Genomic DNA, 17,836 nt, shown 5'->3' on the forward strand with positions numbered 1-17,836 from the left:
CTTGTTGCTTCGATACACCAAGCATACCGTTTTAAATCATCACTCCACGTATTCTTATTCCAGAATAGGGTGAATCGAATGCACCCTTAATACATGTAGAGCACACTCCATACTGTGGTATTTGTGTGCCATTGTATGCAGCTTGATCTGGCTGGCTGTTGTTGGAAGGTCGTCATCATCCACTTGGCCTGGAAACAAGGGCAGAGCATTTCCTTGTGCAACACTATCTTCCTTCACTTTGACACATGGTTGGGATGATTATTATGTGGTAGACCTAACTGGATTTTGGCAAAAGCCTCATCTCTTACTGCCAGTTTAAAATTAGAACTGTCAACCTGAATTGACTCGAAGCATAGTTGCTCAGAATCAGAGTTTATTTCTCCTACTGCATGTACCTTGCCTTGGCTTGCCTTATCCTGTGGGTTCCGGCCTACAGATTGCCTTTGAGGCTCAAACTTGGTTCTCCACCCCGTGTTTGTTTGTTCCTACATACCCGTTCCCAGTGGTTCCACTGATTACATTTTCTACATCTTGAACCTTGAGCTGGACACTTTTTCTGTGGCTATACTAGTCCACATTTTCCACACTGGGGGTTTAGATTTTGCTCAATAGCATTCGTCAGTACAGGCCAACTCTCCTTGTTGTTCTGGAGATTTTCAGTATGTCATTCATTGTAGCTTCTCTTGTTCTGGCATGTACACTGCTTTGTTGCATTTCAATTTTTCATCTCTTCCTAAGAGAATCTCTTGTACCTTCCGTTCATGAGTACCAAAAATAAGTTACAAGTTCAATCAAACGCTCTTTGAGCTCAGCTTTATTAAAGCGGCATTTCTCCACTGTCTGATATCTTACACCTGAAATCCACACTCTCTCGTCATCAGTTTGCGCGAAACCTTGCAGGTGGTACCTTGCAATCAAAAAATTTTACTTGGGTTATATAGTTACACAGTATCTTGCCAACTTTGAAAAAATTGTTTCAGTTTTGGTCTGTTCTTTGTTGAACAAACCAGGAGATTTTTTGCCATTCCTCAACAATCCAAAGTAGGATATGGGTGGATCGCCTTTACTTCCTCTTGCTTTACGCTTAAAGGGCCTTCAAAGAATAGCTGGCAATATTGTTTGAAGCTTTTAAATGCCATGGGTAGGTCAGACTGATTCCACTCCATTGAGACAGCTTGAAAGTACCCTTTACTTTTTGTGTGATTAGCCTGATTGGGGCAGTACAATTATTTCCCCATGAAGCATGAAAGATTTAATTGGCATAATATGTTTAAACCAGAACACCCAAAATAATAAAGAACAACACAAAAATAAATTATTAAAAACACAATTAAAAAAGCTCTTTGGTCTTATGCTGACCAGAACGTTGTTACAGATCGCCATCTTGGTAGTGCCTCCCAACATGGAGAGTGTTGAATGAATTAAAATCAAGTCATTTACAAATGCAAACTGGCTGTGATTAACTCAATCCTTGGTGATTTTTAGTCTGTCAGGTAGTGATCACTCAGACGAAGAGCTTTCTCAAAGCATGTTATGTTCCTATGACAGATTGCCAAGCTTTAAGCATGGAAAGCGCAAATACCCATGTTAAAGTACTGGCATCACTTATGCGGAAAATTAGCGGTTTTTTAAAATTCGTTTTTCACTTCGTACATTAATTGTACAAGCAAAAAAAAAAAATTGAGAAAAAAAATCTATACACAAGTAAAACGTTTGTAATTAAAATTAAACTAAAAACTTTGCTTTGAGAAAGCCGACAGATAAAATCACCAACTGGATTGCGTTGATCATAGCTGGATAATTTGCATTAATTTAGTAAATGACTTGATTAATTGTAATTCACTCAACGCTCTCCATGTTGGGAGGCACTATCAAGATGGCGATCTGTAACAATGTTTTGGTCAGCAGAAAAACCAAAGCCCTTTTTAAATTGTATTTTTCAAAATTAACTTTTTCGTTGGTCTTTATTATTTTGGGTGCTCCATGATATTCTGGTGTTCCAGGATGTTCCGTGATGTCCCGGTGTTCCTCATTCTAGCACATGCTGAATTAATCCTTTATTTACTTGTGATTTGTGATTCTCTCACAAAAAAAACAATGTAGCTTTTTTATGTGCATGTGAACGCATTATATTTTGGACTTAAACATAGCCCATCTTTGAGCGTGATTTGTAAAAAAACTTGTTTTGTGTGACATCATCACTTTGTCTTTGTTTTGCTGGGGCCGCATGTCTTAGATAACAAGGCAGGAGATAATAAAGAGGGAATCGGAAGAGGAATGGCCAATTCTGCTAGTTTCATGCACCCGTCTGGTCTCTGTTTAGAGTTGGAGTGTAAAATGATGCCCTGTAAGTTCAAACTGGGAGAGGTTGAAGAACTCAAAGGATTAGAAGGCACAGGTGAATTCCTTTCTGCCATTGGAAAGATGCACTGTTCTTTTGGTATCCACAAGAAACACAGTTCTTTGGTACATGTACCTTTTCCCACTGACAAGTATCACCTCAATCTATGTTTTGTGTGAACACGAAGGAGTTATCTGTGACGCATGGTGAGTCTATTAAAATACTTATAAATGCATCTTGCAAAGAGCTGCTACATGGAACCCTCTAAATTGCCATGTGAAAAGCTCGCCCATAGTTACAGATTGAATTAGTAATTCCAGTAGAACTCAGGCAAAAAATAACAATTCCTTTGCAATTCAATTTGTAATTTTTGTTCAACAGTCAAAACATCAATTATACGCATGTTCAGCTATCCCAACACTGCAACCATGTAAAAAGACCACACATGTTTAATTATGATAATACAACATATTAATATCTAAAAGTAGCTTATAATTATTAGCTCTTTATCACCTGAAGATGGTAGACTTAAGAAGGGAAAAGACATAAACAAAGACTACTTCCAGTCCTTTATTCCACACATACTGTGATATAATATTAATTGTCAATTTGGACATTTCATCAGTATCTACATAAGAAACAAATTAAAACATTGCAAAAATTGGCCGCTCGGGGATACAAATTTTATCTAAAGTTTTGTGCTGACAATCACTGCAGTCACTCGTGAGAGATTACCATCAGCACTTACTTGAAGATAAAATTTGTTTCCCTGGCCGTGCCCATTTTATATCCTCTTTTTCGCATTTAACAAGAGATGAGATGAAAATGAAATATGGCCCATTGGATATGCTGTGAAATCTAATGGACTATTGTCACAGAAAGTTCAAGCATAACTGACTGTTGAGATACACTGTACTTTACATGTTAACAATAATGAACCAATTATTTAAGTCCTTATTCAAATTTTTTGAATTAAATTTTAACATCTCATATAACACACAGTTAAGAAGCCTAATTCGAATAGCAGAATATGAATGGTTGGACTGAATAATATTTATATAATTATTTTACAAGGCCAACACCATGATTGTTATATTAATGGTAGTAAAACACTTTACCAGAATGTTGACATTCCTTTTTCTTCCCCCCGTATATTTCCCGAAAGCTGTCTTTGAGAACATCCTTTGCAGGCCTCTGACCTTGCTTTTTCGACATCTTCCATCACTGTGTAGAAGAAAACAAAAGATGGATATAAAGATGGGAGTCCACATGTCCTACTTGCAATTACAATGTAAAAAAACAATATCAATCATTATGACATGACCACCATCCATCAGGGTTTCCTGCTCACCTAAAATTATTTTTAAAGTTCTAATTTCTTAAAGCAGAGCCATTCCAGGTTTCATCTGGGACTTCAGACCACTAGCTTTACAATACTTTTCAAAGCAATGCATGGCCAAGGATGATTTTTCTGGCATCTTTAGTTACTTCATGGATGGCAGCAAGCTTGTAATTGCAATTATAATGAAGGCGCACTTTCTAGGGGTTTCATACCAGACAGGCTAGACCTCAGAATTTCTAGCATTTATTTTGACAGCTAAATAAAGGCTTCAACACATATCCCCTTGTTCCAAAAGGCATATGTGTACCCTGAGTAATAAACTCCTTGTATTGCAGGAGGTTGGAAAGTTTATTACTACAAGTCAGAAAAGTGGGCAATCTGAACTTCATGCAATGTGTCTCAGTGCTCTTAAATTAACATACCAGGTTGGGAAATACCTAACTGACACAGTTTGAGCCATGGACAGCAACGAAAAGTGAGGGATTTTCACGTTTAACTTGCCTTCATGCCATCAAGGTGTCTCAATACTCCTACTAAGACACTTTTCTCTAAACTATAGACTGATGTGATGCCATAGCTCAAACATCAGCATCTAGTCGTCCATGGCTCAAATATGCCATGCTTAAGATGTAATGTACAGTGTAGGTTAAAATGATTAAACCCAAAATTACCCAAACTTTTCAGCAATATAAAACTTTTTTCGAAAAAATTAAGGGAGCTCTGAATTGGCTCCCAAGTGTTTTTTTTTTTAACTTTGCAGATAGTTCTATCTCAGATTGCTAACAGGGCTGTCAACTCTTCCGGATAATCCTGGAGACTCCAGATTTTGGACCGTATCTCCCGGTTGCAAGATTACTGTCTGAAATCTTCCGATTAATTGCCAAAGTTTGTCATTTCTAGCGAGAATTGACTATCACAACAATAAAATTAATTTTAATTATTTTTAATTAACATCGATAATGAAAAAATTCAAGCGTTTTATAATTTAGTTAAGCAATAAAGTGATTGGTCTGAAAAATATCAATCAAATCAAGTGTTGCAATGCCAATGACATCTTTTTCGCATGTTTTTTTTTTTTTAAGGCAAGAAGCCTTAGGTTGCAAGAGGTCTTGTGTACTTGACTGTCAAATCGCGGAGATTGAAGATGTCCATTTTTTATTTCGCTTCAGAGGGAGTTTTAAGGAATTTTAACTTTTAAGTATACATGTAGCTATAGTTTCCAACTTGTAAAGACAATTAGAAAACAGTCCTAAGAAAATATGCCCGCGGATTGGTTAAAAATCGTGTTTCTGTAACTCGATGGAGACACAGAACTAGCAGGAGCTGTTGACGTAGTGATGGCGCGAGCAAAGAGAATTTACATTTTGATAATTAGAGTTAACAAGTTGTTTTCCTTTTTCTCATCGTGTTGTTTTCTAAAATAAATAGAAAACATGTACTCCGTGTTTCTATCAAGTTATAGAAACACAAGTGAAAGTTTGGGAGAACTAGTAAAAGCTGTGGAAACACTCGCCTGTGGCTCGTGTCCCCACAGCATTTCTCCTTCTCCCAAACTTTCACTCATGTTTCTATAACTCGATAGAAATTTCGAGAAATGGTGTGAGGAAAGAAAAATTACAGTGGATCTCAAAACAGTAAGTCCAACGGACTTGAATTAAATTCTGCGAAAGTTCTTCACTGGAAGTGAAAACAGGGAAAGACCAAGCATTAACTCCAAGTGCATTGACTGGAATTAAGAGCAGCCATTCATCACCATCTAACCTGTGCTCCTCTCAGCCGAAACATAAACATTTTGCAAGACAGCAAATTCATATCTGCCAACAAAATGTTTGAAGCGAAGGCCAAGCTATTTACGAAAGAGAACAATGCGAAACCAAAACACAAATCATCTACTCAGTCAGGAGATATGCAGAAATTGAATCGATACTAAGTCATAGAAAGGCAGAACACGGACAGCGATTGGAAAAAATGCAGAGAAGTTAGTTGAGTTTATTTGGTATTCGTTGTGTTATCTGAACGTATACAAAACATGGACCCCAGGTCCATGGACCACCCCTGTGGACCCGGTCCAAGGACCCCTTCATGGACCCGGTCCATGGACCACCCCTCATTTTGTGTGAAAAATCTTTAAGAGAGAGAGAGAGAAGTGGTCCTTGCACTTATCTAGACAATTTCAGCAATTTTCTCTTATAGACACCTGAAAAATTCAGGTGGAACCCATGACCCCTGCGATGTGAGGACGGTTGAACACACTGGTCAATTTGTTGGGCTCCTTTGTTCTGGTGAAGAACTTGATGAACGAAATGAATGTATATTTGAAGTGCGGGTTATAGACGAATCCCTTTGGAGCCACCAATTTGAAATGGATGGTATATAGGTGTCTATAAGTGACAATTGCTTAATTAATCAGTAGCCCGTAAACATGAAAAGCGAACAACAGCCGGCAGCCCTATATTCCTGTTAAGAATGAGAGCAGCAAGTTGATGTCATATTACCGGGTGTTTATCTCTTTTGCCGAACAGGTAGTCTGTATAGATCATAGTCTATATAGATGGGAAATGCCGTGACATAGATCGTAGTCATGGACTCCAGCTTAAATTGTCCAGATAAGTGCGAGTATCGCTTCTCTCTTTCGTCCAAAGATTTCTCTGCTTGTAACTTTGCAAAATAAGGGGTGGTCCACAGGGGTGGTCCATGGACGGGGTCCATAAAGGGGTCCATGGATTGGGTCCACAGTGGTGGTCCATGGACCTGGGGTCCATGTTTTGTGTACGTCAGGCGTTACTAAACACAGGAACGGAACGGGATATACTGGAATAAACCGGAATGTGCTGGAATGAAGCAGAATGACACCGGAATGACACCGGAATGAAACGCAATGAACAAAAATGGTACCAGAATATGGCGGAACAAGGCGGAATGACTCTAGAATAAAACAGAATGACACCGGAATGTTACTTCCACACTTCGATCACGAGAAAGATTTGACAGGTATATTTGTCGCTAAATGAATAATTATTTGTTGTAGAAGTAACATTTTTTTCGTGAACAAATGCAGTAGCAAGAGAAACAGAATGTTATTCTAATTGTTTTTGTCTTTGGATCTCGAAGGGGGCTTTCACTGTGCGAGTCAGAAAACCCGTGAACATTTTTACTTCATTCTGACTGGTCAGTTGTGTATTGACCAATCACAATCAAGTTCAGCGAACCACAAACTAATTACCGCTGCTGCTTGCCTGCTTCCCACGACCCACACGTGATGGAGATATAATGTATTTAATGTATTTTTTTTTCTGTCAGTCTCTCTCTTCTGCAAAAACTATTCTTCCACAGTCTAGACTGATAAAAATTACTTTTTGTTCCTTGTCATTCCGGTCCACGCTAATCAGCTTGATTCTGGTGTCCTTATGATTTATGCCTTATTCTGTTGTCATTCCGCCTCATTCCGGTATATTCCGGTACCATTCTTGTTTATTCCGTCTCATTCCGGTGTCATTCTGTTTTATTCCAGCGTCATTTCGCCTTGTTCCGGCATATTCCGGTTTATTCCACTTTATTTGTGTCATTCCGCCTCATTCCGGTGTCATTCTGGTGTCATTCCGGCGCGTTTCGATATATTCCGGTACCATTCTTGTTCATTCCGTTTCATTCCGGTGTCATTCTGCCTCATACCGGCTTATTCCGGTTTATTCCGATATATTCCGTTCCGTTCCGTTCCGTTCCTGTGTTTAGTAACGCCCGTATACGTCCGTGTTATCTTGTGTATTGATAATGATAATCAAATGACTTTTGTCGGGCATATAGTTTATTTGCTGGGTGCATTTTGTTAAGCAATAATTGCTCAAAACATTGCTGTTACGTGACACAGTATAGTAGTTATAACCCTTCTAATAAAAACGTCCTTAAAGTGATGAAACTGGTTTGAGCCACCTTAAACACTAAAAGTTCGCAGGATTCAGTGAAATTAAGTTGGGAAAAGAACTGAAACGTAGCCAAATTAAACAACTTGCTATTCTATTTTTAATTCAACTTTACACTTCACAATATATCAGGCTGAATTCTTTGGATCGTAGTCGCATACTCAAATTTTAGGTGCCCTAGCTAGTACGTCTTATTAAAAGTCCCCCCACGGGCGACCCCGCCACCCCAGAGTTTTAACCGTGACACTATACTTTCGTCATGACAGAACCGCGATGAGGACAGATAATTATCTGAGAACGACTCTAATCGACGCCACAGCTCTAACAATATTATTAAATATACATACACTTGGCCAACAGTCAAAGGTAATCTTCGCTCCAGCTTTAATACACCCACTCGCCAGGTCTTAGCGCAGCGTATCGCCGTAGAATTTGGAAGCCTGCACTGTTTGGATGCGCAAGTAGTTGAACAGTTCAGCGAAAGTCCATCGAAATAAAAGAAGAACTGACTACATTTCCTTTGAGTAACACTTTTCACACTCCTCGAAATTCCTTTCGATTTCAACGAAGCCTGGGGGGTTTCTTCACTTCCGGGATTAGCCTCGTTCCCGTTCTTCCTAGCGCGAGCAGACTCGGGAACACTGGATACCCGCAAACAATTTCTGTGCCCCTCATCGCAAGGAAGGAGTCCCTAACTAAGAGCGTCAACTTCACTGTATTTGTGGAACGGCGTTTCTACAGACTGAGTTATTTTTAGATCAATTTCAGCTTTATTTACTACTACTACTACTACTACTACTACTACTACTACTACTACTACTACTACTACTACTACTACTACTACTACTACTACTACTACTACTACTACCACTACTACTACTAATACTACTACTACTAATATTACTACTACAACTAATACTAATAATAATAATAATAATAATAATAATAATAATAATAATAATAAAACAGTGCAAAAGAAAACGTACTGGAGCGCCCCGGGGCCGGATAAGATATATATGGTGGTCCAAACATTCTCTCCACCACGGGGTGACGCACTGCTTCAAATATATCTCTGAGCTGAAAGGTGACTTTCCCAAATGGTTTACTGGAGGAAAGACTACACTGATCCCCAAACCAGGAGTGGTATCCAGCGATAACCAAAGACCAATAACATGTCTGAATACAGTTTATAAATGGTTCGCCGCTTGTTTTTTAAGACCTACATGGATCAGCACCTGGATGTGTACGGACTGATAGAGGCGGAGCAGAGGAATTACAAGAGTGGTTGAGTGAGATGATGTCGATACATCGATTCGCAAGATGGCTAGCAAGAGTGGTTACCAAGCTCTCTAAGCCCTGGAACACCAGGTATGTTATAAGAACTAAACTGGGGATGGAGATGTCGGAGGCTATCCAATTTAGAAGAGGACTGCCTCAGGGGGATTCTTTATGTCCGCGCCGATTTACCATCTGCTTGAATCCCATCTCTTGGAAACTCAAGGCAAATGAAGGATATAGACTCTCAAAGCCGATTGATACCAAAGTGACGCATTTGTTGTGCATCGAAGATCTAAAAGTCTTTGCTGCCTCTGCACCTAAGCTTAAATTCGAAGAAGTGCTTTGTTGTACACATCAAGAGGAGTGAAGATAGAGGACGCCGAGAGCTTAACATTCGACGAGGCATCAGTGATCAAGTGTCCAGAAGAGGGAGCTCAGTATACGTTTCTGGGCGTGTTGGAAAGACAAAAAAGATCAGACAGCTTTTAAACTCGCCGCCGAGGTGTACCTGAACAGAATGTCCATCATATGGTCCAGTCCACTCTATGATTTCAATCGCATCGTAGCCTCCAATCGGTACGCCTTACCTGCCTTAACGTACTTGATGTGGACAAAACACCTTTCCTTCACAGAACTTCAACGTATTGATTGTGAGATGCGCAAGATCGTGGTAGAGCAAGGAGGAAGGCACCCGCTGGGCTCAAATGTCATCTTGTAAGGGATGAGGTCTACGATCCGTCAAAGCCGAGTGTACAAGGCGATTAAGATCAAAGGTGCACTCGACCTGTTCAAGAACGAGGATCCAATCATGGTGCTGGCGCGCCAGTTTGAAGACCGCTCAGTAAAGCTAGGACATTGTTCTATTGTCAAGGAGGCTTTGAAGAGTATGGGGAAGAGTTTGGAATAAAGCTAAATTTGGTGCATCCTAACCCTACATGCTGTACTGAGGATGGACATGAGATCCCAGGCACAAGGATGAAACAGCAGTTGAAACGAGCTCAGCAAGAAAAGCTGAAGGAGGACGTGCTAAGTCAGAGTTGGCAAGGGAAGCTGATTGCCTGACGTCCTATCCAACATATGTGATTCACGGTACCTATGAGCTGTACGAGCAGATGCTCAATCCACGAATCTATATCAGCTACGAAAGACCAGGATAAGACAGAGAAGTAAACTCCCCTGCGGCTGGAACTAAGACAACAGTTCAAAGGATACCGCATAGACCAGCACAACATAATCCTACTTGTACTGGGAGGATGCTCCAAAGGACTCGAGAGAACTGTTAGGGTTTTAGTGGGAGCGGGAGTCAAATAACACGGTGGCGAACTGTTAGTATCGATCTCTTACACGACTAACATGATCTTTTAAAAAAACAACAACAAATGCCCTTAAACGGAGCATTACCCCTGCCGAGTGATAACTTTTTAAATTCCAAACACATGATTACACAGCAACACGCTGCTTTAAACTATTCCATAAAACAAACGAACCACCCTCACATTGGGACTTAGCGATAATAATAGTTGTTCGATAACAAGTATTGGTATCGAATTAGTACATACGTGTCGTGAATAGTGCTTTCCGCGCACTCTGATAGGCTGACTCGGGGGTAAATTTGCCTTTCCGTTTCACTTCGGTTGCCGGGAAGGACATTCTATCCACCTTTAATTTGCCTCCACCGAGGTGAATATTTCTTAATTATTAAACTTTTAATTTTTTTTATTGACACCTTATTTACATATTCGGTCTTATCTCGTATATCTTGGGACCCTATATGGAAACTTATATGTGTCGGTCGTTTTGTAAAACTGTGTAGTGTATTGGGGTAAAAGAGTGAGAAGTAGGATCGAAAAGTGTACGCTCAGTGTAAACTCAAACTTGGCAATGAGATAGCTTTGTTGCGATTGGCTTTAACAACAGTAGGCTTGCTGAATCTCCCAAGGGAGGCGTTCTATAAATAAATGTACTCGGGGAAGGGTTGACTCCTGGCCAAAGTATGGGAAATAGAGGTTCCCCTTGATGAGCTCTTGACTAACTTTAGTAGGCAACATAGCGAACGGCGTACAGGTACATTAATATTCAGGAGATATAACAAAATCAACCAACGTTTGCCTACAAAAAGAACTGTAACAGTACCTTGGCGTTGATCAAATGTCAGCATTACTGGTTGAACTCCTTGGATAAGAAATCTAACGGTGTTAGAGTTTTCTCATTTGACTTTACTAAATCATTCGAAACTGTTTCACATTGAATTGTCTGCAATAAGGTTAAAGATCTTGAAATCAACCCATATGTTATAAACTGGTTAACAGATTTGCTAAGTAATAGAAAACAAAGGGTTGCAGTAGATGATAATATAACTGAATTTTTAGACATCAATCGCGGGGTTCCACAGGGTACAGTGCTGGGACCTGTCCTTTTTTCTGTGATGGTGAACGATACATCCCGTTTTGAACCTAACAGTTGCCAGTTGGTGACCCATGTACATGTGAAAAACGCCATCAAAAGCTGTTTGTCAAGGCAGGTATCAATTTGTATATTGCTTTCACAGTCATTTGGGATAGTCAAGTAGTTGTAGTTTGGAATAATTTTGCCGGAAAGCTGTTTGGAAGGAGACCGAGATATTCCTAACCCAGTCAATTTGAAAGCTTACTGCAAATTCCGAGGAATGTCATAGTGAATTAAGCGAAGGCCGTAAGTACTAACTTTTGGTCGTTGCAACTCCACTGACTTTGCGTAGCTGCATGTGACCAGATCATTTATTGTTGTTTAGGAATGGAAGAAATAGGATCAAAAACGCTCCAAGCAGATTTTTGATTATAGCGAAGGGATACCTTATTTACACGTCAATCTTTTAAACAGAAGAGACGGATATGGACGCAAATGTTGTTGGACTTGGTTTACTACTTTTTAGTCCCACTCGTTTGTATTATCAGGAGTCTTGGTTGTTTCTCTCAGTGTGTAAGGGCCTGTTCACATGGAGGTGAGGGACCCCAGGTAGGTGAGGTACCCCGCCTACCCGTGGTCAAATAAAGCAAGCCTTCACATGCAATATTTTATAGTCCCACGGGGCTGGGCTGAGGTTTCCAAATGCTTTGGCGGAATGTTCAATCTAAAGATAAATCACCCCAGTCAAACGGGGTACCAAACCTTCAGCATCCTACAACAGAAATTGTATGGAGAGATTGGTTACCCCACCGAGGCGGGGTACCTCATATACCTCCGGGGTCCCCCACCTCCACGTGAACAGGCCCTAACTGAATATTACTAGTAATAGTTTTCACTACAACTGTCCCCGCCTAAGATATTATGAAAGGCCCTTTTGATACCTTTAAATTTATGCTGAACATGTCGCCCCTGTTTCCGATTGGCGTCTGACAAATGGTCGCTTCTGTTTCTGATAATCAATTTCTGAGCCAGGTAACTCGATTTGCATCAGATCTGCTTCAATGTTTGATTTTTTAGTCGCTAACCCGAACAGCACTTTTGGTTCTCTTTGCCAATTTTTTTACTTCGTGACTCCTAAAACACCTCGGTCGTGTAGAAAAATACCAATAGCACTTGAGCGCCCATTTAAGCAATACCGATACCACCTTGCGCACCCGGTTGAGCAAATCGAGATTGATTCCCCCTGCAGTACCTACCAATAATATTTATACATTTACCCTTTTTACGCGGGGACTTCTAGGTTGCCTCCTCGGGTTTTGGCCTGCGGGGCCAATTACTCTAGGGATTTGCGCTGGCTATCAAATGTAAACTAACACCAAACAGGTCCTGCTTTCAAAATTTTATTTTAATATGCTTAATACAACTAAAGGGCCACGCATTTATCCCTTGTATAACCTTAGTAAATACAAGTATATATATATATGCTTCCTAGCAAAGTCTAATTGCCATAGAGAGTGGCTAATACTGATTGGCAATCGATTAACTACAGAGATTCCGGCAACATCGCTTTTCCGGAAAACGGGAAACGCCAGGCACTGAAAACGTTGAAGCCAGTTTTTCCAGAAATCAAAGAAACTTGTTTGATTGTAGTTCATTTCTTTCTTGTTGTCATATGATATCCAGTAACTCAGTTCTCCTCAGAGGACGACAAGTGAAAATGAGATAATTATCCATCCTTCATGACAAGCAGTATCCTGCCGTATACCGTTTGCCGTTCACATAAATCTCGCGCTCCCCGCTGCTTTCGCCTTACACACAGGCCTACATTAGCAGACATAAAAAGACAGTTAGCATTGCGTTTACGTGAAACGGGAAACGGCAGCTAGGCTGCTGTTTTCTTTTTTTTTTTTCTTTAATGAAAGTTGGAAAATGTTCTTGTCCGATTCTTTAATAGTCGTCTTTCTCCATTAGGAAGTTGCCTGATATCTGCAGATAAGAGGCAAGAAATGAGAGTAAACGAAACAAGATTCTTGATTTTTTTGTTTATCTCTAGTTTTAGCCCGATGTTTGCCGTAAATGCGATGCTAATGATCTGTCGTTAATCTTACGAAGATCTAACTAAATAAGGTAACAAGGTTCGCGACTCTTCGCAGTTTGAAGATACTGCCTGTGCTTATGCTAGTGAAAATCAGCCCTTGGTGATCAGTTATCCTGCACCACTTTTTAAGAAAGAAACCTGTAACTGAACAAGCAGGGTTTTTCCTGAACCTAGATGCTTCTATGAAGCATACACTGGCTTGCCTGTGGTACGTGCTACAGAAAATCAGAAGGCACTGAATTGTGTGGTATTGAAATACAGCATTCCAGTCTCTGAAGAATAACAAATAAAAGAGAAGCGAGAAACATTGGCTTCTGAGCTGACATGTTGATAATTTTCAAGTTCCCTCACAACTTCTTTTCACCACAAGTGTGCCCTATGAGCATCCAAAAACTTTGTAATACTAAACTTCACTGAAGCCAAGCCCTGTTTCGCGGGGTTAGTGTTGGGATGGGAGACCAAAGCAATAAACCCCTCATAAAAAACAGAAACATCTGACCGAAAATACTATTAACACTAACAAATGCGAACTCAGCAAGGTACAGATTCTGGTAGCTTGCTTTATGCAAAACAAATATTGATGAAAAAGCAAATAAATATTGATACACAGTTTTCAGAAAGAGCAGAAGGAAGTTTCCCGGACGGTCGATCGAGAATAAAATATTTACGACATGAAAACATTAATTTTGAACCGTGAATATAGAATATAAAAAGTTACGATCAGCGACAAACATTTTGGGAGATTTTTGCTACGTTCAAGTAAATTGCAAAATCGAAAATTTAACTAAAGGCATCCGGCTAGGCGTACATCTCTGCGACTCGATACCGCTTGCACTAACTTTAAGATCAGGAACTTTCTTCTTCAGGAAACTTTCACAGTTCTGTGCTTCTCTCCTTTGGCATTTGGTTGCAGTGCAGTTCATATCATGATTTTCACATATTTGTTCATTTAGTACACATTTGTTCTCAACATATAAACTTCCTTTCAGTTTGCGGACCAACCCCGGCCAAAACAATCGCTCAACAGCATCTTTTAGTGTGGGTCTACCGCAAACGGCGTGTGCATAAGTGAGTTGTTTGAGCGTTCCGAGGAAGAAGCTTAATACAACAAAAAGCAATATGCTCACAAACGACATACTGTCATGGGCTACACACTTTGCCACAACTTGATCGCGCAAACAAATGATATTTGGTATGATCACGCTCAATCATATGGTTTTGCATGTCAATAAAAGGCATTATCATACTTATTATACTTAGGATCGAAATTCTCCAATCACAATTAGCTATTTTAACAACTTGTTTCCTCAGAAGGACGTCTCTGAAGCTGCCCAATCAAAACATGACGACTTCTATCCACTTAGTGCTATAAATTCACACAAACCACCAACGCCTGTTTCCCTTCGTTTATTTCAGGAGGGGTTAGTTAGTATCTGTCTATCGTTAGAATCTTTCGACTCCTGTCTCGTGTTGCTATCGCACACCCACTAAAATTCGCTCATTCCTGGTCGTTTTATTCCTACTCGTTTAGAACCAAACAACTACCTCCTAAATGTCAACACCAGTAAACGATCACGCAAACGAAGCCAATGGCGAGAAATAATATTTCAACTGAATAGCTTGAAATAAAATTTGCGCGAAATCTCTCTCTTTAAAAAAGTTAAAGAAATATTAAGGGCCGTTTATACGAGAGAAAATGAAACGCGAACAGCCCATATAAATGATGCAAAATCTACGTTCACAGCTTTCTCAAGCCCCGGCTTATCCTGGCCTGGGAGTTTATACTCTTATAAATAGTTCCTTTCGCGTATTATGTACGCCGCGTCCAGAGTAAGCCGCGGCTTATTTTCTCTCGTATAAACGACCCTATTGTTGTTTTCTCAAGTTAACAATAACTTCATTTTACACAAGAGTGACTATACTGAAATCTTTTTCTGACCTTAATTAAAAACGATCGCCAGCTGTAATCATTTGCCAGAACAATCATGCCTACAAATTCCTGTCATCTTTATTTAATGCGTATTAAATTTCAACTCACTTATGCAAATTAGTTAAACTCGAATACTACACAGCACAATGAATCACAACAGTTGAAACATCTCACAAAAACCTTTTCCAGCATGAAATTTATTGAAACTAACTAAATATTTGCTATTGGAGACAAAAAAAACCCTTTCTATTCCAATTCCGTGCGTGCAAACAAGAAACAATCCGTCTCACAAACCATACGATATGCAAATAAATATATTTTTCAGTTCAAGATTGAACTCTTTCCTAAAGAACCTTTTCCAAAGCACAAAATAGACAACAACCTTTCTTTCCAATAATTCTTCACTGTCACATTTTCAATTATTTTTTTACCTGAAACCTGTACAGCTTGACTGCAAATTAAATGCCAATTGCCAGACAAATGAGATGCCACTTCGGTAAACACTGTGATACATTCAAGACATTCGATTCCTTTTACACCTATACTCAATTTCCCACTTACTGTCAGTGTTCTACATACCAGCACAGTTTATAAAATAAGATTAGAAACAACACACACTTTCTCATATCCGACCGCAATTGTTCTCGAAGACCATCCCTCGTCGCTTTTAAGATTCCAGATATTTATTTTCCCCGCCTGTTTCGTTATTCCAATTGACGTTCCATTCTTGATCTCATAAAGGTATATTTTTTCCACTAAAACGCCATCCCCGTTACCACGACTTTCGACGCCATTGCGGGTTTAATAATTAAACGTTCATCTGTGTGCACCAAGAGGTCCCCATCAACTGGTGCCTACCCTGTCTTGATCAGAAGGTTGGGAAATCCTAGAAGATCAATGATGGTTTTATTTCCTGTGTAATTTCAATCATTAGAGACCTTTCTGATTACTTCACGAAGCGCCCTTGTTTTGTTTGTTTGGTCGCCACTGAAACATCGGGTTAACGTTGCATTACTCACTATTTTCAGTGCAATTATCATGCAATTCTAATCCCGACTACGGGTGATGTCACAGAGTTCAAGTCCACGGGTGATGACGAATACAGTTGTTTGTCTTTGGCATATAGTGACTGTAAAGTTCTGTTAATGACTCAATTTCCCCATTGACAAACTGTTTGCCTTTTATACTTGTATCAAAAATATTTTGTTCCTCACAAGCAGGTGACTCCATTGCACGAGGAAGTACAATATTTTGAATCTTTTGAGGAATCTTTTCAATTCAATTCATTTGAAGACAGTAGCGGAATACCTCACTCCCACAAAAATGTTAAAAGTTGCAAACAAAAGGAAAAATGATCGTCGCCTTGCATCAGACACAATACGAACTGAGGATTGCAAGATGTAAACTTAGCAGCTCCAGTGTGGTGCAAATCGCTGAAAACAAAAATACCAAATATATGAAAACTAACATGTAAAATAAAGATAATTGACTGGCAAAAATGACGAAAATTGCACTCGGCCGTAACTTTGGAGACTCGTGGAAAAGTCGTGAAGTCGTGAAAAGTTGTTTCATAAATGGAGAACTCTCATTTACTTCAGAAGTGGTAACTATTCAATCATACTTGTCAACTTCGTCATCATTATCATCGTCGTCATCGCCCTCGTCATCATCATCATTATCATCCTCATCCTCATAAACATAGAACATATCCTCTTTCCACTGTGATAAGCTAAAATTCTCATCACGAGAGGTTTCAGGTGAAATCTCAGATTTTGATACCAATTCCCGTACAGTTTGTCGACTTATCTCGGATGAGCTCACTGTGTCTTCCATTGGTGGCATCCAAAGGGGATCATATTCCATTTTCAAGAGTTTAATGACGAAAACTCTAAGTGAGTATAACAAGCAAACTGCAGTGTCCTCTTTCGGAGAGATAAGCAGACATACAATGCTCTCCTGTCCTTGTTTTATCCTTGCAAATGATACAGCTTTTGTTCTACTCAGTTCCCACAAAAACACCAACCCATCAATGTCGTACGTTAATAGATAACGATTTACTTTCAAAAACTTACTAAACACAGTTCTTGCCAGATGACCGCGAAGAATTGCTTTGGGTGGAGAAGTTTTCGCAGAGTCCCGAACACTGCTGAAGAGAACAACATTGTTCCCAATGCAGCAAGCGAGCAGGTTATTGTCCACCGAAAGGGTGCAGTGACTGAACTTATATGTGCTGTAAAATGAACTGACGCCGGATCTTGCTAGTAAACGGCAAGGAGAGTTCTCGTACTCCCAAATCTCAACTTCATTGTCACCGCACAAGATTAACATTGCTTTGTCCGACGAAAGGCAACAGCATTCAACCGTCGGTGGACATAACACGGGGAATTTGAACGAGACAAGCACACCTTTCTCAACATCCCATTCGTGGATATGTGGATCGTTCACTCCATCTTGGACACAAAAAAGGAGCCATTTAGAGTCAACTGAAAATGCAAGTGCAGTCGTGAACGACGATTCGTGTTCGTAGACTGTAAAACGCTTT

At 39.8% G+C, this 17,836-nt stretch overlaps 1 protein-coding gene across 3 annotated transcripts in view; it reads right to left on the reverse strand.

The window, feature by feature from the left end:
* The window catches only part of LOC138019844 (uncharacterized), a 290,417-nt gene that overhangs the window by 18,863 nt on the left and 253,718 nt on the right, over positions 1 to 17,836 (reverse strand). The window contains exons 1-2 of one of the 3 annotated variants that reach the window (XM_068866778.1): positions 7,951 to 8,183; positions 3,460 to 3,565 (exon numbers count right to left, since the gene is read on the reverse strand). The exons of the other annotated variants lie outside the window; for them this stretch is intronic. Coding sequence (XP_068722879.1) covers positions 3,460 to 3,556 — 97 coding nt within the window. The 5' untranslated portion in view covers positions 3,557 to 3,565; positions 7,951 to 8,183. Of the gene's footprint in view, positions 1 to 3,459; positions 3,566 to 7,950; positions 8,184 to 17,836 lie in introns of those variants that run through there. 3 annotated transcript variants of the gene reach the window in all.

This window comes from Montipora capricornis, chromosome 10 (genome assembly GCF_036669925.1).
Source record: "Montipora capricornis isolate CH-2021 chromosome 10, ASM3666992v2, whole genome shotgun sequence".
NCBI classification, from domain to species: Eukaryota; Metazoa; Cnidaria; class Anthozoa; order Scleractinia; family Acroporidae; genus Montipora; species Montipora capricornis.